This window comes from Paramormyrops kingsleyae, chromosome 6, assembly GCF_048594095.1.
Source record: "Paramormyrops kingsleyae isolate MSU_618 chromosome 6, PKINGS_0.4, whole genome shotgun sequence".
Classification (NCBI taxonomy): Eukaryota; Metazoa; Chordata; class Actinopteri; order Osteoglossiformes; family Mormyridae; genus Paramormyrops; species Paramormyrops kingsleyae.
Genome location: NC_132802.1, coordinates 13001459 through 13022989, shown reverse-complemented (window position 1 = coordinate 13022989; position 21531 = coordinate 13001459). Strand labels below are relative to the sequence as shown.

Genomic DNA, 21531 nt, shown 5'->3' with positions numbered 1-21531 from the left:
ATCTCCCAGTCACCCTTTGTGTTTAATTCATGCCCCTCGCATTAATACCGCGGGCTGGATGGCAGACAGGGGACGAAGGTGCTTTCAGCGAAGGCTCACAGTCATGGAGTGCCGTCCAGAGTGATTGGAAGGATAGTCGGATGGCAGTAGGACGGTGATTGGAAAGTGGTGTTCTTACATGTCCTGGCTGTCCTTAGGGAACAATAGTATCTTCAGGTTGACATCCGGTTCCAAAACCAAAGTCTTGTTAACCAGACGCCTACCAGTGCACTGTATTTCATTACATCAGCCAGTTGGCGTTGTACTACCTAGGGATACATTGCTCAATATTAGGTTATTTCAACACCTGGCTTCTGGAATAGCGGGAATTGCAAAAGTCTCCTGAGAGATCTTCATGTGCAGTGAGCTAACAGTCAGATAGGTGAGTTGTTTTCAGCATCCAAGTCTGGATCTTCTTCTCCTTTCCAAGCACACTTGCAGTGCTGATCAGTGTTGGGCATTTCAGGTCCAGAAGCTACAAATCCAGACTAAGATTTTCTTTCTACCCACCAGCTGAGTACTCTGTGACTGCACCTTTATGCTCAACTGGTTGGTAGAAACAAAACCTTGGTCTGGATTTGTAGCTTCTGGACCTGAAATGCCCAACACTGGTGCTGGTCGGGGGCCCATGTGGCACCCTAGGACAGCCTCGCCACTGGCGCCCCCATCTGAGACAAAGTGAGACTGGCTTGCTAATAATAATAATAATAATCATCACTAAGCCGGCCCCCCCTCAGAAGATATATATATATACACCAAAGAGCATAGGATTGAATGATGAGGTCTGGTCTTTCCAATCACATGCCTTTGGAGAGCAGTGTCGAGGTCCTCTGCGGCTTCATAGCTTCATGCTGCTCCAAGTGATAGCTGCTCGTTCCGGTGTCTCCTGACCCTGGACCTTTGGGTACGACATCACGGGGGAGATGTGTAATGGGCGCAGCATAATTATATATGCACATTAGATTTATGAGCGGCAGGTTAATTTTTGCAGTTCCTTTCAAATTAACCAGGTTTCAGGCTCATTTACAATTTAAATTTATAAAGTGATAAAAGATTATTTTTAATTTATTACCTATATTAAAACACTTCAGTGTTATGAGCTACACATTAATGCTGCAGTTCCTCTATATAAAGTGGATTTTCTGCTCATTAGCAGCTTAAATGTATAGTTTTATTAACTGTACATAAAAATATATAGTATAAATTTAGAGATAATTATAAAACACTATTTGAATGGTTATGGTACTTTGGGTCGCTAGTAGTATTGACAGCAGGATGGCTTCTGTCTCTGATCTGGTTATAATATCTTATATAAATATAATAAAAATATAATAGCTATAACAATAACTATTTTATAACAGGACAAAACTACGAAACCACACTAGTCAGCTAGAGCAAGGTATCTATTTCGGCTTGCTATTGTTAAAGGAACGACGGTAAATTAATGATTGCCATAATTACTGTTCCAAGTTACACAGTGGGTTCCTCTTATTTTGTATGCTAACGCTGTATAAAATGCATTAATGTTTTGCAAGTGTAATATGCAAAAATGACAGAAACTTTAGTATCGATTTGTGCACAGGAGAAACATTTAATGAACGCGTAAAACTGGGATCCTAAACGTATTACAACAGCACCCTCTGGTGGCTAGATTTTGAATTTGCTACAGGGTGAAGGTTCTTGCCAGAAGCCAAAGGCATTGGGGAACCCTTCGTTTCATCTAGAAACGTACATAATTTAATTATATATATATATATATATATATATATATATATATATATATATATATATATATATATATATATATATTTTTATATATATTCAATATTTAACTAAGACAAATGCAAGGAACATAAAATCTTATTCTGTTCTTGTAGATTATTAGACTAGACGGGATACGATATTGTGAAAATAGAGACCTATATTTGAATATATTTAAATATATTCAATATTTAACTAAGACAAATGCAAGGAACATAAAATCTTATTCTGTTCTTGTAGATTATTAGACTAGACGGGATACGATATTGTGAAAATAGAGACCTCGTGTGGAGAAACGTGTCCGAGTCCTTGTGGAAATGTGTGCGATGCAGACTTTTAGAGAACACAGCTTACATGTGAAATAATTTGCATGTAAATTACTGAAAAATAGCTTGCACAGTGTAATACTTTGCTCTTATCAGACGTTACTGGGCATCAGCACTTACCAATGGAAGGCAAATGGAAAGGAAATTCCTATATATATGCAAATACCTACATTTTAAAAATCTCTATATAATGCGATGATAGTATTGATTTGTTTTATGGTGTCCCACTGTTTCATCTCTTTCAGACGATGGTCAGCTCTAGACTGAAATTCTATATACAATGAACATATTGGTTTCAAATATAAAACACATATACGTGTGTATTTTTTTTGGTGGAGATATCATCCATCCATCTATCTATCTATCTATCCTTCCATCCATTTTCTAACCATATATCCTGGCCAAGGTCTCCAGGCATAGGAAAGGATCTTTTTTCTTCGTTTATGTCAGGGTCAGCACCAGTTTGTCCCAGTCTTTCGTGTCCCCTCCCCGTTTGGCCAGCAGGTGTCGCTGGTCATCCTGTTGTCAGCCTGTGTATTTTCCCCGGCTCCCTTTTGGCCACATGGCTCAGTGAGTTGAGCATGCGGCTACCTATTAACCCCTTTGTTGTGTGTGTTTCAATCCCGCCTCCTCTGTTTTTGTATTTTGTTCCCTATTCTTTAATTGGTATCAATTTTCCTGTGTGGTTCCTGTGATTTTGTGATTTGTTTTCTCTTTTGGTTTCCTGCTTTATGCCTTGGTTGTGTTTTACCTGTCTTTCTTATTCCCCAGTATTAGAATCTGTTTCTGTCAGTTTTGGTTTCCCTGTGATCTCCCAGTTTCCTCGAGTTAATAATTAGTTTCACCTGTTGCCTGTTTTCTTGAGTCAGTCCTTCTGTGTTCTCCTTGATTGATTAATTGTTTCATGTTTCACTCCTGTGAAGTTTCTATATTTAAGTCCCTGCCTTAGGTCAGTTCCCCAGTGGTTCATTGTACGAATGTCTGTATGCCAGTGATGTTGCATGTTGTTGTGTTAAGAACATAAGTGTCTTAATAAGAGTTATTTGTTAGAGATGGCAATTTCGAATAATCAAAACAATTTCGAAACATTCGAAACGGTTCGTAAAGTTTCGAAACACTAGTTGTGCACAGCCTGCTGGCAAAAACCGGAACTGCAGCTATAGCAAATACAGCAGAATAAAAACCTACTGCTGCAACTTCGGAATGTCACGAAGCTCGAACTGTCAAACTGTGCATAATACAATATAATTTCTTTTTGATTATTTTTATATTCTGTCATAGGTATCCTATATCTGCAATTAGCGTGTGATAACTTTTTGCCAACCGTAATTCAACTAGTACGAATCATAAAAACGTTAGATTATTAATGTCTCTTGTGTATGGTCGCGAAACCTCTCTTGCACTAATATCAGAAGCAGAGAAGAGGATGTTAGCAATATTATGAACAAGTCTGCACGTCCACTTCAGTGGCCTCTATAATGGAGCATATTTAGCCACCGGCTCCTTCCACCATGCTGTGCTAAAAATGCGACTGGGGATTATCGCTGCCCGAAGCCGTCAGACAACTGGTGACCGACATCACACTTTCTCCAGACGTTACACTCCCCATCCATAGCCATAATACGTCAGGAAGCATCCTCTTTTGTTACAATACAATCCGGTGCCTTGTGTTGTAACTGCACATAACTTATTTGCAGATAATTATTATTCTCATCTTTAAATATTCACATTTAGTCTCACATTCTGCTCCTCAAGATTTTACATCCGTTTGTGTACTATGTACTTTTTAAATCTGCTGCAGTATGTTTACTTTGCTCGCACCAGGTGTACAGCCTTTGTACCTTGTCTGTTTGGCATTATCTGCATTATTTGCATGTTTGTTTGCACCAGAATTTCCCCCAGTCAATATACAGTCAATCAAAACCTAAATTGGGTCTTATATCATTTATAGATATTATTTTATTCCCATAGTTGTGTATTGTTAAAACATAATTTCTGTATTTACATACCATTCGAGTATTGAGTGTGCATAGTAATTAATTACTATTACTATACTGGGGTTAGAATATTCATCCTATCTAGGTTTGTGTATGTTGAGCAGGTTATAGGAATGGTTTAGTTTGAATAAATTTGTATAGAATAGAACAGTGCAAAAACGCAGTTTCAGACAGTCTTTGTCTATGTTAGCAATGTTAATATATGTACAGTGGTACCTCGGTTCTCGAACTCACTAGAACTCGAATTTCTTGAAAGTCGAACGAACCAGTTTGACCTAGAACTCGATCTGAATATCAGAAGTCGAACCGTAAACGCTGACCTAATATAAATTGTACGCGCCAGGAAATGAGTCATACTATAATGCAATTCTTACTTGAATGCCTTCTTCACAGACTGGACGATTAACCCAATAAAGCAGCACAACATTACAGTAACTAACAATAAATAAACCACTAATTTACGTGTACTATTAGAGCATTTATGTAATTTATTTTACCAGGTAAATTAACTGAAAACCAGTTATCACTGCTTTACGTGATATTCGGGAGAAATAGCAGATAACGCATCGGAACTGCCTGTGATACAAACGTCATGCGTGTAACTAAACTCTTCAGCCAATAAGGGCAAAGGTGTGTCGTCACAGAGGCGGTTCCAGTTTGTGCAGCCGGGTGAGAGGTCGCAATGCATCTAATCGTAATATATTGCGTCAGGATCAGAATGCGTTGCTTTAAGCCAGCGCTGTAAGCACGTCGAACGCACCCAATGACCGGACTGGGGAAACAAACTGAAACGCGGACTTAATACAGAGGACTAATGACAACAACCAGAAATAGATGATCACATGGGGATCCCACACGAGTTTAATGAGCGGACGATCGGGGCAGGACAGGGATAAGATCTTTATCGTTTTGGAAGCCATTAAGAAAAAAAATGCTCTTCTTGTTTTATCCTGTTCATTTTGTGTTTAAATGCTAAAAAAAAGAAAAAAAAACATATTTAGGTGTAATTTTAGGGGGCCGGGAACCAATTAATTGATTTTCCATTATTTCTTATGGAAAAAATTCGATCAGAACTCGAACTTTTTAGGATTCGATCAGGAGTCCGGAACGGATTAAGTTCGAGAACCGAGGTACCACTGTATATGTAATCTATGTGTCTATGCGCACTCTAGCTTTTTGATTTATGTTTCTAACTGAATCTAAGCATAACCTTGATATTACACCTACTATAACTATATGTACCTCACAATACTTATGCCTAAATCACACTAACTGCCAGCCTGTTTCACTAATACAATTGGATTTCAAATAATAATAATTGCCAAACTACTCGCTCAAACTAACAACGCCACAAACACCCAACACGCACCGATTTTTTCCGTTTTTTTTTTATAGGTCTCTTTCTCTCGCCGTGAACAATGACGCGGCGGTCACGTGACTGATATTTCGAAACATTCCGTAAACTCCGTATTGAGACCAGAAGTTTCAGACGTCTTCGGAACGGATCGATCCTGAATACCGAAATTGCCATCTTCATTATTTGTAGCCTGTCTGCCTGCCCCTTGTTGCCATAATCCAATTGTAGTTAGTCATTGTCATTCGTTTTTTTAGTTTTGACCCCTCATGGTCTGTTTTGTTTTGTAGTATTCCCTGTGTTTTCAGTTTTGTGAATAAACCCGTGTTCCCTGACCTGCCAGTGGTTCATCCACCTTTTTCCCAGCCTGCACCACAGCACACCCATGCCTTCTCCACTCGGGTTCATGGCAGTTTATCACACAACTGTTTGGTAATTAATCACACTACCTTTTCATTTCACCCAAAATCACCGCATCAGTATAGCAACGCCATGTCCTGGTTCAGCTTTGTTATGTCACACATATTAGTCGATGTGTATGTATTCAGCACAGATTTTGGTGTAATTTGTGTGACACACGATATGCCTAAAGAGTTATTGGTAATATCTTTTCTAAATAAAAAGCATCATATTACATTAGAGGTATGGTGCATAAACACGGTAACCTTTCTTTGCAGGTTCAAGGGACTTTTTCCCATGTAAAATACGGACTGAAACATATGGTAGCACAATCATATTGCCCAATATTAGAAGGAATCATTCTGTGGCACATTAAAATGGCCATTGATGGCAAAAGAGATGTAGCACAATTGGAGGGAATAGGAGCACATGGTTAATTCAAAAATACTGTCCCGTGACACTTTGTAAGACAGCTCATAATGTTCCAAAAACATTGCAATAAACAGCAAACAATTTGTTCTACAAAGCAAAGCAATATACAAGAAAGTCAATGCTGTAACTGAAAACTCAATAGAAACCAAGTAATTTTATAACAAGCTATTCTTATAGATTTTCTGATGGTTCTCTTTAATCCATTTAGAAACCTAAACTGATGTCCTATTATCTGAATCCTATAAGCCAGAAAGTGTTAACTTTCACTAGAATTCCACTGTCCCCTAATCCAGGTCTGTTTTAATTGCATTTTGTTTTTTTGGGTCCAATTTTTCCAAAAGCTTTTAGGGATGAGTTTGGGGTGGGTTTCCTGGCCACTTGGCTAATCTGGAATTAATGGAGAAAATTTTGGGGGAACAAACGATTCCATTGTAGGAGCTGCTGACGGCCCCTTTGAGAAGTACTCCGGGAACTGCAGAGTAATCACCACAGATTTGTTCCTCCGTATTTTATCCCCTGTGAGGATTAGCAATGCATGGTCTAATGGCTTCTTCTGGCAGCATACGTACAGGCGCAGAAAATATTGGCAATTGAACTAATAAGAAAAACAAAAGAGGGGGGGGGGGAATCTTATATTTTCCTAGTAAAGCCTGATGAATGTGAAAATCTACAGGCTTGTAAAAACATGCTTTCTCCATCTATTCTCCGGTTTATACATTTAATTTAATGTTAAGTGCAACACCTCTCCTGCCAAACAATTCTTCATGACAGAGTAGAAGTATAGACTGAAGGGTAAGTATGGAACCTATTAATGGAAATGTAAATCCATTTTAATTGCATAACATCAGATGATGTTAACTGGCCTGTGTTGAAAATTGAACCTCACCTTGAACTCTAAATTCCTCTTGAAAGAGATCATGGAAAAAAAATTGGGTGACCTCTGACAGGTAAGTTAAATTCTCATTATAATCTCATGCTTGAGCTGGCAGACTAAGTGGCATACTGGTTAATTGTAGTTGTTTTAAAGAGCGTGCCAGTTTAAATCAAAGACAGGTGTGAAGTTGTTTTTGGGGGGTGAGGTCCATTTCTAAACGGTGCACAATTAGCAGTGGTGTTTAGGTGCTTAATAATGCAGGATGTGAGAGGAAAGACACTCCTGCCTGGAGTTTTGGAGAGAGGCAGCTCGAGGCCAGCTGGGCCGCAGCTCCACAGCCTCGGGCGCCAGCTGCATCCCAGCTTCATTCCTCCTGGTCCCAAAGGTGAAATTTCAGAGATCAAAAGCAGCAGGAGTGCTATGAGGGATTGTTGACATGAAGCTCGCTGCCTAAACGGAACGTCTACGGTGCGTGTTAACCCGCCTGGAAGTGGGCCCAGCCGGCCATCAGCTGAGGTGCAATGCAGCTCCTAGCTGCCAGATGACAGTGGGGGGTGAAGTCGAGCAGGGAGCAGGAGTGTGTGGTTCAGTGGATCGGGATGCTGACTCTGCGATCAGAAGGTCGCTGGTTCACATCCCGGGCTGGCAAAGTGGTTTTAATGATATGCCCATTAACAAGGCGCTTTACCCTCAACCGTCCCAGGTCCTGGCTGGTCCCTGCTTTCTGAATTGAGTCACTTTGGATAAAAGCATCTGGTAAATAAATGCAAACTCTACATCCTCGACAGGTTGCTAATCACAGAAGCTTGAGTGTTTTATGCGTTTTACTATAGGCAATCAAATTCAATTCAGTACAGTACAGGACATTTTAATAGCAAGTTGTCACACAGTTATTGATGACGGCTGTAAACTAAAGCACAATATCAACGCCTGTAAGCTTTAGCCACCTGTGACCAATTTCACCTGACAAAATCACAGGGTCTTTATGTATGGCTACTGTAAAGACTGTAAGCCAGATACAGTCCATTATGGCCTGTTATAAACCTGAATGACAACAGCGATAAGACGCGTCATTAGCTGCTCCATTGCTTTCAGTCACTTTGCTACTGCTGTTATGGAAAGCAATGGTAGCCTGTTTTCATGGGGCAATTCAGGTTGAGTACCTTGTCGAACTGTATAAGGGCCAGTGACTCCGTAAGCATTGTGCTCCCTGCTGCCCTCTAGAGGACATTTTGCAAAACTAGACAGCCTGAGCAGAAAATAATCTTCCACTTCTGTAGGGAAATGCATGGTCTGACACAGCTTAATAAGAATACAAATAATGCTGATTATTATTAATGTTATCTCTGTGCCCATGATCAGAAGGTCGTCGGTTTGAGCCCCAGCCTTAGCCGTGGGCCCTTGTGCACGATGGCTGACCCCTGTGCTTTGACCCTCAAGCTATGAAGAGTAAGATGGGGGAGGCGAAGAGATGAATCCCTGTGTACCTGTACTTGTACTTGTGCAAATGCCAATAAATGATTACATATAGTTATTATTATAAGCAACTGAACTTGTCTGAAGAGAAGGATCTGAGCTGTTTTGGGTAATGCTGCGTTTGTGCTTATCCAAAACAGACCTTCTCCTTTCACCAGGCCCAGACACCGGTGACCTGCTGATGTCACATGACCGGGAGTTTCCTCCTTACGCGGCGGCTGCCGGGGGGACGGGGGCCTGCTCGCCGCCCTGCCTCTCTGCCAGCACCAAGTGGGATTTCCCGCTGGCAGTGCCAGATAGACCCAGTGGGGCACTGCGAAAATATGTGCTTTAAAGGCGCCTTTTGATAGAAAGCTCAGAAATGGCCTGACAGGAGTGCGGCTGGCCTGCGGCTCCACCAGCTCTGCTTTTCATGCCAGTCTGCAGACTGAAACTATAGAAAAAGAGGCTTGTTCTTTTTTCTTTGACCATGAAAATGGCATAATGGCAGAAGAATACGTCAGGTGTTCAAGCTGTCCGAATGCAAAGAACTAGCATCACAAGATTATATATAAATACTACCAGATGGTAGTTGAGGGCAGACCTGACGTCAGGAATACTGGCATTGAGGCAGAATAATGAAATGCTCTGTGTTGTGGGTTTCAGTTGACCGTTAACTAAGGGTGTAGATTGGGTATGGACAGTAGAGACATGTCCCTACCAATATTGTGCAAATACCATGTGTACTTAGGTAAGCGGGGCATTTGGCATGAATTGGTCCCTACCAATGTTGAAACCGAACCTACGACCTTGCCGTTAGCCCCGCCCATATGTGTCGTGTTAAATACTGTACAGCAGCACATTCTGGAAACATGCAAATGTGAAAAATGATAATGTCTCACACTAACAAGGACAAGGACTCCTACATTGTTGACAATGGCGACTGATGAACTTCCTCAAAGTGAATATATACTGCATGCTGTAATAGACTCTCCCTGCTTGTTTTTGCCCCGCGCTTCTCATCGATCGCAGCAGATCATGTCATCATTTATCTTCTCCAAGAGATGTTTGTCTCATCAGATTCATTGATCATCACAATCAGTGGAGTTTGAGTCAGCTGTTGAAAAATAGCAATAACATTGTGGCTTGTAACAGCTGACATTGTATAATTTCAGCCATATAGGCCTACATACACACACACACATATGTATATATGTGTATCTGTAAATATCTGTATATATATGTATATATATATATACACATATCGCTCTCTCTCTCTCTCTATATATATATATATATATATATATATATATATATACACACACACACAAGTTTTTCAGGCTTTCAGGTGACATTGCCTTCAGTGACACTAGACAGCTATAATCTGCTTTAATCTATTCATACTTCTTGCCGATATCACAAAAAAAGTATATAATAATAACGAAATTGTTTTTGGCAAACACAAAAGGAAAAGAATGCTGCCACGTACTCTGGACTATGCAAGTACATAAAATGCCTGCAAAAAGACAAAACGCTGTCCGTCACTTTTATTGGCTTCCTGTCTTGTTATGAATCGATAATAATTAAAATCGTCTGTGTTCCGAAGCTGTAGTGAAGACTCCTCCTCTGGGATTTATGAGGGCCCTGAAGCCCTGCACCTGTTTCACTCATTTTTGGGTCTTTGTCTTGTTTATACTAAACCACAAACTGCTTGGACCTGGTACTTCAGTTTGAGAGAAGCTCCTGTCTGAGATTACAAAGTCGGAATTCCTTCCGTGTCTTTGTGATTTTTATTATTTTAATGGTCGTTTGGTCCACTTTTTATTTTTGTAAAATACTTCAGATGTCCAGAAGAGGGCACTCGTTAGCTAAAAACCCCCCCACGAATTAAAAGTATTTCTGTTGACTAAAACACATTTCTTTTCCTCACTAATCTTTACAAGTTTTGTAGTCTAAAGCATATTCAAGAAACAGGCTATATGTTCGGCCTATTTTAGTTATATGGATTTACTAACAGTTAATACTGTTTAGCGAATAGTTGGACAGTAAATAGTCGTGAATCGATGCTTATTTTATTCATTAATAATTCATTATAATCTATTCATTACACCTTTTCTTAATTTTGATTTACACTATATTATATATTAGACAATGAAATAACTAAATCTTAAATATGTATTTATTTATTTTTTATCTTAAATATCTGTTGGTGCTCCTGCGATGGACTGACGTCATGGCATTATTTGTACGTTTGCGTGTCTCTGCGCCGCTATTACGTAATCTGCGCACTATTTGAAATGAATGGGCTGTACAAAATCAAAATACGAGAGCCTCAGTATCTAAGGATCCAACAGGCAAAGGTGCCCCAAATATTGGTCGGATATTATCACCAATTGGATATATTTCATGTGGTAACCGATATTGGGGTCATAAACAGCAGACACAATAGGTAATGAAAGATAATGTCATGCTTACAAGCCGCTACTGTCAGAAAAACAAAGGGGCGGTTATAGCGATAATGAAAGAAGAAAGTGAGATAAGAAAATCCGCACAACAGTTTAGCGGGGACTGGTAAGGAATGTTTCCTTTCACAAAGTACTTTCTGTTTGCGAGTGGTGACAAAAGCTTTGTGACATTGCACACAGGGCTTTTCAGGAGCTTGCTATCGCGCAAGATCTCCTGAATATATTTTAAAGGGCCACAGTGCCTTTGTAAAGTAAAGTAATTACATGCTGGCTCGGTGCATTGAAACGGACTGCGTTTGTATTTCCCAAATTATCATTTTCCAATAGCCTTCTCTAATGCGTTCTGAACAGGTTAGCCAGAAAAAAACCTGCTGCGGACACGCGCAGATGCCGCACGGAGCTGACTGCTGAAGCCTGCATTGTTCATTTCAGGTGTCTGAATGCTGACATTCCAGATGGCGGCGTCGGAACATTGTGCATTGAAACCATTTGTCTTGCTAACGATTCAGAAGCAAGACATATGGCCTCCGATTTTGACAGACTGGCACAGAATATCACCTCTTGACAAACGTATACCTCAGACCGCGGGAGTGCGCACCTGTCACCCTGCCCCTGAAGCCACTGAAAATGCATCGAAGGCTTGGCTGTAAGATTATACGCCCACACACACACACACACACACACACACACACACACACACACACACACAAACTTTAAATACCCTTTATATGTAGTGTTGATTGCATGGTGGCTCTAGATTATAATGCTGAATACCCAGTACTAATGGATGTCAGAGGTTTCAGACTGGCCATCCCTTTTCCGGAGCCAAAAAAGCTATGTCACTTACTAAGAGAAATATTAATACTGACTAGGACCCTGGAGATCATAGCACCAATGCCTTTCATTTGCTGAAATATGAATTAAACATCAATCTAAATTCTGAATCCTGCCTACCATTACATAACTGTCCCTAGCTGTTGCATGGGGTTGCTAGAATGAGCTGTTGTGTCTCACTCCTATTTCCTTCAACTGATCAGGATCGGAAATTGGGAGAAATGACATTGCACACAGTGTTCACCACGGACCGCTCTACTTTTCACCTCCTTTCCTCCCCTTGGGACTTTTTAATTCCTCTACAGGGTTGGCTGAGAAAAAGTGACAAGGAAAGTTAAAATTGTACATTTAACAGTCCTTGGACAGATGGACTTTTTTTTTAACAAGCGAAATGTGGAGCGCGGGGTTTCTTTTTGGGTCTCTGGCTTCGCTCTTTCTGTTGGTGCCCTGGTACCGCCATTCCCGCAATATCAGCGCACACAACGGCGCCGCCTGTTATGATGTGACGCAACCTATCAGTGTATTTTTGTAGTTGCCTGCGTGTATTTTTCTCCGATCCTGTTTTTTCTCCGTAGCCATTAAAATCCCCGGGGACGAGCGTCTCTACCGCTCCCTAAAATAGGAGCTCGGCATCAGCAGTGTCACAAAGAAAATGCTGCATGGAAGGAACTTACTGTTGCAAATTGGGAAAAAAAACCCCATCTACCCCAACCATCCCAGCACAGTTCAACAAACCCATCGTCCAGGAAGAGGGAGCTCACAGTCCCCATCCCGATCTGTTCCGACACTGCTATCGCTTACTGCAATGCGTAGTGCGGTCAGTCGGGTAAGTCATCGGCGGCTGGCCGGTATGTCCTACGTTGGACACCGGACAACCTCGGGGCACTGAAGCGAGCAGGAGAGACTGTCACTGATCCCTCCCATCCAGGCCACCATCTGCTCAATAAACTCACCTTGGGGAAATGCTACAGGTCTCTCAGAACAGGGGCCTTCCGGAATCTTCCCGGCTTCACTTCCAGGGCTGTTTCTCACTCAACCGAACCTCCTGCGTCTCATCTGCGCTATCTCAAAACTGATACACGCTTCAAAACTCTGGATACATTTATTAATTGCAAAAGCCCTTTTTTTCAGACTACTGCTAAAGTATGAGTCTAACACTACACCCATGTCTCACATGACAAAGTAGTTACATTTTACAGCAGTAAGTACAATAATTAGTACAGTAATTTGATGTGCCATGTACATATATTTTATAGTCTATCTAATTCAAATTTGTTCACTGCATAAGCTGCTTCTGTAAGTATTGTGGTTCTTAGTATGAGCTACATACAAAGACCTGACTGCACTATGTATGAACCCCGTTTCCAAAAAACATTGGAATGCTAGTAAATAAAGACAGAATGCAATGATTTGCAAATCATATAAACCCATATTTAACTAAAAATAGAACAAAGACAACATATCAGATGTTGAAACTATCCATCCATCCATCATCTGCCGCTTGTCCGGGGTTCCGGTCGCGGGGGCAGCAGCTTCAGGAGAGGCACCCAGACCTCCCTCTCCCCAGCTAACCCCACCAGCTCCTCGGGGGGGACACCGAGGCGTTCCCAGGACAGCCGAGAGATATAATCCCTCCAGCGAGTCCTGGGCCTGCCTCGGGGTCTCCTCCCTGTAGGACATACACGGAAAACCTCTCCGGGTAGCCGCCCAGGAGGCATCCGCACCAGGTGTCCAAACCACCTCAACTGGCTCCTTTCGACGTGAAGAAGCAGCGGTTCTACTCTGAGGCCCTCCCGGATATCCGAGCTTCTCACCCAATCCCTAAGGGAGAGCCCAGACACCCTGCGGAGAAACCTCATTTCGGCCGCCTGTATTCGTGATCTCATTCTTTCGGTCATTACCCATAGCTCATGACCATAGGTGAGGGTAGGGACGAAGATGGACCAATAGATCGAGAGCTTTGCTTTTTGGCTCAGTTCTTTCTTAGCCACGACGAACCGGTTAAGCGCCTGCAAAACTGCAGACGCCGCTCCGATTCGTCTATCCAGCTCCCGGTCTCGCCTACCGTCACTCGTGAACAAGACCCCGAGATACTTAAACTCCTCCACTTGAGGCAGTACGTCTTCCCCGACCCGAAGAGGGCAAACCACCCGTTTCCGGCTGAGAACCATGGTCTCGGACTTGGAGGTGCTAATCCTCACCCCTGCCGCTTCGCACTCGGCTGCGAACCGCCCCAGTGCATGCTGGAGATCCCCAGCAGATGAAGCCAACAGGACGACATCGTCTGCAAAAAGCAGCGAGGCAATCCTGAGGTCACCAAACTGGACACCCTCAACACCCTGGCTGCGCCTAGAAATCCTGTCCATAAATATTATAAACAGGACCGATGTTGAAACTGAGAAATTTAATTGTTTTATGATAAATATATGTTCAATTTGGATTTGATGCCAGCGACATGTTTCCAAAAAGTTGGGACAGGGGCATGTTCCCCACTGTGTTGCTTTACCTCTTCTTTTAACAAGACTGTAAACGAGACTCAGCCGGCGTTCACCGTAACTCAGCTTGGGCGCGCCTCAGAGGCTCTGCCGGCGTTCACCGTAACTCAGCTTGGGCGCGCCTCAGAGGCTCTGCCGGCGTTCACCGTAACTCAGCTTGGGCGCGCCTCAGAGGCTCAGCCGGCGTTCACCGTAACTCAGCTTGGGCGCGCCTCAGAGGCTCTGCCGGCGTTCACCGTAACTCAGCTTGGGCGCGCCTCAGAGGCTCAGCCGGCGTTCACCGTAACTCAGCTTGGGCGCGCCTCAGAGGCTCTGCCGGCGTTCACCGTAACTCAGCTTGGGCGCGCCTCAGAGGCTCAGCCGGCGTTCACCGTAACTCAGCTTGGGCGCGCCTCAGAGGCTCAGCCGGCGTTCACCGTAACTCAGCTTGGGCGCGCCTCAGAGGCTCTGCCGGCGTTCACCGTAACTCAGCTTGGGCGCGCCTCAGAGGCTCTGCCGGCGTTCACCGTAACTCAGCTTGGGCGCGCCTCAGAGGTTCTGCCGGCGTTCACCGTAACTCAGCTTGGGCGCGCCTCAGAGGCTCAGCCGGCGATCACCGTAACTCAGCTTGGGCGCGCCTCAGAGGCTCAGCCGGCGTTCACCGTAACTCAGCTTGGGCGCGCCTCAGAGGCTCTGCCGGCGTTCACCGTAACTCTTGTGTAGGCTAAGTACCTAGATTCATTCAGAGCAGTGCTTATCCTTAGCCCACGGTCTAGCTGAGTTCTAACCCTGACCAGGGCAGAGTGCCTGAAAACATACTGAAGTTAACCAGAGTCAGAGAACCACAAAGTAATCAAAGCAACATTTATTCACAATTAATACGAAAACACATACATTCAAAAAGACATACAGACTTATCCAAGCTAAATCTAACTTGTGGCCACAACCTCCTAAACTATATAATATTAAGTAGCAAACACTGTAAAGTCAAACAGTTACATAGCTCAGCTGGTGCACAGAGTGACTGTGCAAAAAATCTGGTTACAGATGTGTATTCACGTATGGGAGCTCTGATTACAGAGTGTCTCCTTAGTAAGGGCTACACATGGTGAGTATGCTAATCACACCCACCATGTGGGGCTTCTGGCTACAGAACGTGTCCCCGACTGTCTCGTGGACCCTGCCTTAAATACCAAACCAAGCACTGGGCTTTCTTTGAAGATGTTAATGGTGGTGTCATTAAGGCCCATTTTGTTCAGCCTGCGGGCTCTTTCTGACTCAGTGGGAGTTGAGGTGGGGTCGCTGATGGCTGATGGTTGATGGTTTCCTCCAGGGTGAGATGCAATGCAGGCCCGAAGATGTCCAGGGTCACGGAGTCCTATGTGGCCAGTAACCTAACAGTTGTATTTGTTGTTTCATGATGCGGCAAATGTTTTCAATGGCTAACAGGTCTGGACTGCAGGTGGGCCATTATAGCACCCAGACTCTACTACTATGGAGCCAAGCTGCTGTAATGAACACAGAATGCAGTTTGGCATTGTCTTGCTGAAATATACAAGGCCTTCTCTGAAAAAGTCGTTGTCTGGATGGCAGCATATGTTGCTCCAAACCCTGTATATATCGTTCAGCATTAATGGCGCCTTCCCAGATGTGCAAACTACCCAAGTCGTGGACCAGGACAGTATTCCATTGTGCCTTAGTCCATCTTAAATTATCCTGGGCTGAGAAAAGTTGGTGGAGATTCTGGATCATGTTTAGATATGGTATCTTCTTTGCATGGTAGAGTTTCGTCCTGCGTTTGTGGATGCAGCGACGAACTGTGTTCACAGACACTGGTTTCCGGACGTGTTCCTGAGCCCATGCAGTGATTTCCACTATAGAATCGTGTCTGTTTTTAATGCAGTGCTGCCTGAGGACCCGAAGATCACAGCAATCTAGTGTTGGTTTTCAAAGTCATCCCATGTGTATAGAGATCCCTCTGGATTCTTTGAATCTTTTAATAATATTATGTATCATAGATGATGAAATTCCCAAATTCTTTGCAATATTATGTTGAGGAAGGTTATTCATAAATTGTTGCACTGTTTGCCCGCCTTGTGCCATTTCACCGCACAGAGACTCTTTTTAAACCCAATCATTTTGCTGACCTGTCGCCAATTAATCTAATAAATTGTGAGATATTTAACCAGGTGTTTTGCTTTAGCGTTTCACAACTTTTGTCTTGTGTTGTCACCGTCCCCATGTTTTTTTTTAAAATGTGTTGCTAGCATCAAATTCACATTGAGCATATATTTGTCATGAAACAGTAACATTTCTACGTTTGATATGCTGTCTTTGTTCTATTTTTTATTAAATATATGGCATCACAGATCCTATGGGACTTCGCATTGCGTTGTACTTGAGCAGCAAACATCCATCCATGCATCTCTTTCACACCACTGCTCTAGTAAACTTGTGGTGAAGCTGGAGCCCGCCTCACAAAACACAGGATACAAAACTGTGGAACACCTTGACCAGAGGGGTGCCAATCTGACCCCGTTCCCTGTGTCAGTTCCCTGATTGTCCAGCGAGTGTCACTGGTTAGCCCGTCGCCTGTCATTTCTCAGGATGTTAGCTTATAGTGTTTCCCTGTCCCTCTGTTGGCTGTGTGGATTAATGGGCTAAGCAGGTGGCTTTCACTGCCCTCTTCCCATTTGTTGAGGGTTCGAGGCTGGCCAGAGACCACCCTCCACTATGTTCGTCTTTTAGACAGTTTGATCTTTGTATTCTTGATCTTTGTGTTTGTGTTATGATTGTTGTTCCCTTTTTAATTAATGTTTATTGACCCTTGTTTTTAGTTTCCCTTTGTGTTGATCCTCTATCTCAGGGGTGGCCAATCTTACCCGCAAAGGGCCGGTGTGTATGCAGGTTTTTGGGGTAACCTTTAGGTCAGCTGTTCAAACCCAGGTGTGAGGACTCTTTCAGCCAATCAGTCCACTAATTAGTAATCTAATTAGGGAGTTGCAGCGAAAAGCCGCATACACACCGGCCCTTTGCGGATAAGATTGGCCACCTCTGCTCTATCTGCTAATTGACCTCACCTGCTCTTTGTTGCTCCTAGTTTGTAACAGTCCACTCCTACCCCTTGTTAGCCCTTGTTACGTCTGTGTATTAAATTGCCTTCCCTGGTTCTGTTCCTTAGTTGGTCATTGTGACTGTTTGTCCTGTGTTGCAGTGTTGAGTTGTCACCTTGTAGTTGTTACAGTGTGTTAGTTCCCATGTCATTCCGTGTTTTGCTCCTTCCTCAGTTCCCACGTCTTCCTACTTTTAGCGTTACTTTCCATAGCTATTCGTTTTTGTTAGTTCATGCTGTACCTGTTTTGTTTTGACCTCTCTTGGTCCCATTACTTCCTGGTTCTCCATTTGTGCTACGCTTGTTATAAGCCAATCTTGTTGAGAGTCGCCACTTGGATCATCCCTCCATTTTGATGTCCCGCCGTAACACACCTTGGATGGGATACTAGTCCATCTCAGAACAGGGACACATGTGGCCGATTCTGATTCTATTTAAATCTGACTAATACACTTGATTATTGTTTTTTATGTTAGTGTCTATGATCTGAAGGTCACCAGTTCCAATCCCATGCTTGGCAGAATGGTTGTAGCACCACAGCCCCCTTGAGCAAGACCCTTAAAGCCCCCAAAATGCTCCAGGGGTTGCCAGATAAGATTCAAGAATAATTCAAGAAAAGGTTCAAGAAAGCATTGTCTATTACAAAGTAACAGAAAAATGGCTGATCATGCAGTCTGACACCAAGCTTTGATCTTGCCTGTATATGTGGGTGTGTCTCAGAGGAGAGCAAGACGGGATATGCAAGAACTAAAGAATTACTATATAACTCTACTTGTAAAAATTGCAAATCATGTCATTTTCATTTCAAGTAATATTTCTAAAATGTATGAAAAATTTTGAAAAAACATTTGGAGTATATTAATAATGCAGGACAAGCGGAGTATTGGTTGTAGTAAAATGCAAATTACAATGTAATGGGCACCAGTTATCAATCACACTTTGGTCTGTATTGTTTCTGAAATGAAATGGCCTTCTGGCTGTTAATTTGATTCATGGAGGATCCTTCTACGAATGGGGAAACTGTAAATCCTTGCCTCTGACAGCAGGGGCACCGTGTTGAGGGTTTTGCAAACGTTAACAAGTATAACAACCATTATAGCCTGACCTGACATATGGCAAAGTGTGACTGTCACATATTCAATTTGCACACTTTTATTTTTTTGGAAATAAAACATCGTCTCATTAGGCTCAGATTATTCTATTCTTTCTCCAATTCGTTCACAAGCTTATTGACTTGGCTGCACATTGTTGAACTAATGATTTCTTCAAATGAATGTTAAAACAAATCATATGAGTCACCCCCTTTTGTTGACGTCAACAAGTAAAAATACAATTTTAGTGCACTCTGTGTCTGCCAGGAAAATGGGTTTTCCTGTCAAGCTTAGAAACCTAAATTCTACTTATATTCTTCAACTCGCTCTTAAACTGAAGGTGAAATTTTGTGGATGCTTTTGCTCTCTGTATTTATGTAAACTGGCCTCTTATGACAGTGACAGAAGGTGACATGAAGGTTAGCAAAGTCAACATGGTGGTAGTTTCAAATGGGTGACTCCAGAACCAAATGCATCATTTCAGACGCAGAGGGGAGGACTCATATTAACAGATCTGTTTTTCTTCCCAAAAAAAGCTTTGGGAAAGATTTAGGGTATGATTTTCATGTCGGCTACATCCACCTTTTGTTTAAACTATGTGTTGTACAATACAGTTCATTTCAGTTTCCCGATGAGAGCAAATTCTCTCCCTGGTAACTAAGATAACTGATAGCTGTGCTCTTTCTCTGTACATGACACTAGAAGACAGCAAATAGCTATATGTTTCATCATTCAGCGTTTAGATCTTGCAGATGAACTACAACTCAACAAACAGTTGAGATTTCTTCCTGACACTGCAAAATTAAAGTATAGCATACTAAACAGAACATTTAGCCATCCATCCATCCATCCACCCATCATCCGTCCTTCCATATTCCTAACTGCTTATCCAGTATCCAGAGTTGCAACAACAACTTAGTTGCATTGAAATTGAATTTTATTTTTCTATTTTTCTTCTTTTACAATTCAACATGTCAAATGAAGTTTATGCGCTTAATAGAGTTCCACTGCTGCCAGGCCTAACGCTGCTTTATCCCGTCCACTCTTCACTAGATTCAGGGACTGGATGAGGCTTAATTAGAATACAAGGAACAGCTTGCTTACTAACCAATGATCAGATGTTCAGAGGAGCACCTATTTCTGCAATAGGATTCTGGATTAGGCTGTACAACACTCAGTTCTTTTGTAATGCAAAGATGAAATGCTTTCCTGGTTTTATTATTGCATGGATGCTACTTGAGGTGTTTGTATTAATTCTTATTGAGTGTCCAATGAAATGTTAGGTGCAGGCACTTGGGTGGGACTGATAGTTTAGACATAACTGGACCTTAAATACATATTGAGAGTAGAGGTAAATTACAGAAGTACAGCCACACGTTTATGTGTACATTGGCCTAAGAACATGCAGAACAAATACTTAATTTGGATTCATTCATGTTCCCCCCATTTTAAATTGTAAAGCCTCCCATATAAAATTCTCCCCTACACTGTTGCATGTGGGAAAACACAATCGCAAAAAATACGGTCAGTCTTCTTCAGTCTTGCAGGATAACGTAGGCATGCGTGGGTTGTGTGCAAAAGTTGGTTTTGAAGCTTTTGACAACTCAGAAATAGCTGTTGATTTTTTATTTTAACTTGGACGACTCTTAAATTTTAAATGTGATTTGAATAGTTATGATTCTGAGCTATCTTTGGTCTGAAAGATAACAGAGCCCAGGGTTAGAAAGCCCTCGTCACTTACAAATGCATTATTGCAATCTTAAAACTTTAATAAAGAAAAAAAAGCACTTTTCTCCAGACAACAAGCTGTTTCCCTCCTGGTACCTTAACTGGCTACTGCTACATCAAAGGCAACCAGACGATTTCAGAATAATACATCACACACTATTCCCAAACGTGACTGCACAGCAGCATGTTCGAAAGGTAATTTATTTTACCTTTAGGTGCAACTAAAATTCCCACAAATAATCGTTAATAAGTTAATCGTCGGTGCGACAAACGGGATCACATAATTGTATCTAACACTTTCACGATTTGATTAGGGAAGATGACCCGCTGTCTGTATGTTAGACTCGTCTCTAACCATCTGATGCAGCAATTATGAAGACGCAGCAGGTTCTTGGAAAGCATCGCCTTTGTAAAGCGCTAAAAGCCGCCTATCCAGTCCGCCTCTCCAAATTACGCCCGAGTGAAGGAGGGACTTCTCTTCGCCGGCGTTGTTGACTGCATCTCAGTCAGAGAGATACCGGGAATTGTCAGCAGGGACCGTATTCTCTATTTTTTAATTTCCGTACATTTGGTGGATTTTCATTTCCATTTTGTGAATCGTAAAAACGCGCACTCTTGACAGCGCATTGAATCGCCATGAACAGTCCTCTGTGCTGGGTTATCCTGACCGGAATGACAATTCTGCTAATTCAGCAAGGTACGTTTTTTATTTAACAATGTGTAAATATTTGCATACACCCATGTATACTTGCAGAAGGACCGAACTGTGAAGATAAATGATATTTTACGATGAAACTGCACGTCAAAAAGTGTGATTTTCGGTTTTTTCTTTTCTTCTAACAACCACGCACTTTGAGACTGCGCTAATGCCTAATGTTTGACGTGCTTCACTAATGTTTGACTGCCGTTAGCGAGCGATTAGTTCTGCAACTTGGTCCACTGGCCATCCAGGATAAGTAATGCGATGTATATTGAGAATTATTGTTTATTTTATGTATTACAGATTTTAAAATCTTAACTCTTGCCCTTGTTTTTAGCGTTTTATTTTTAACCTTGCTGTTGACGTGTAGTTAATAGTTTGCTTTATTTTCCTGTTAACAAGTCGTCTTTAGTTGTTTTTATTCTTATCACTGTAATTTATCTTCTCACAGTCTTTCGCTTGTCCGTCTTTTGTGTATCTTTGAACCGCA

General features: G+C 42.2%; 1 protein-coding gene across 1 annotated transcript in view; it reads left to right on the top strand.

Moving 5' to 3' along the window:
• The first annotated feature begins 20806 nt into the window (after positions 1-20806).
• Positions 20807-21531, top strand: part of ntm (neurotrimin) — a 297117-nt gene continuing 296392 nt past the window's right edge. Inside the window, exon 1 of the mRNA XM_023835105.2 lies at positions 20807-21038. Within this exon, the coding sequence (XP_023690873.2) occupies positions 20978-21038 (61 nt within the window). The 5' untranslated portion in view covers positions 20807-20977. The remainder of the gene's footprint in view (positions 21039-21531) is intronic.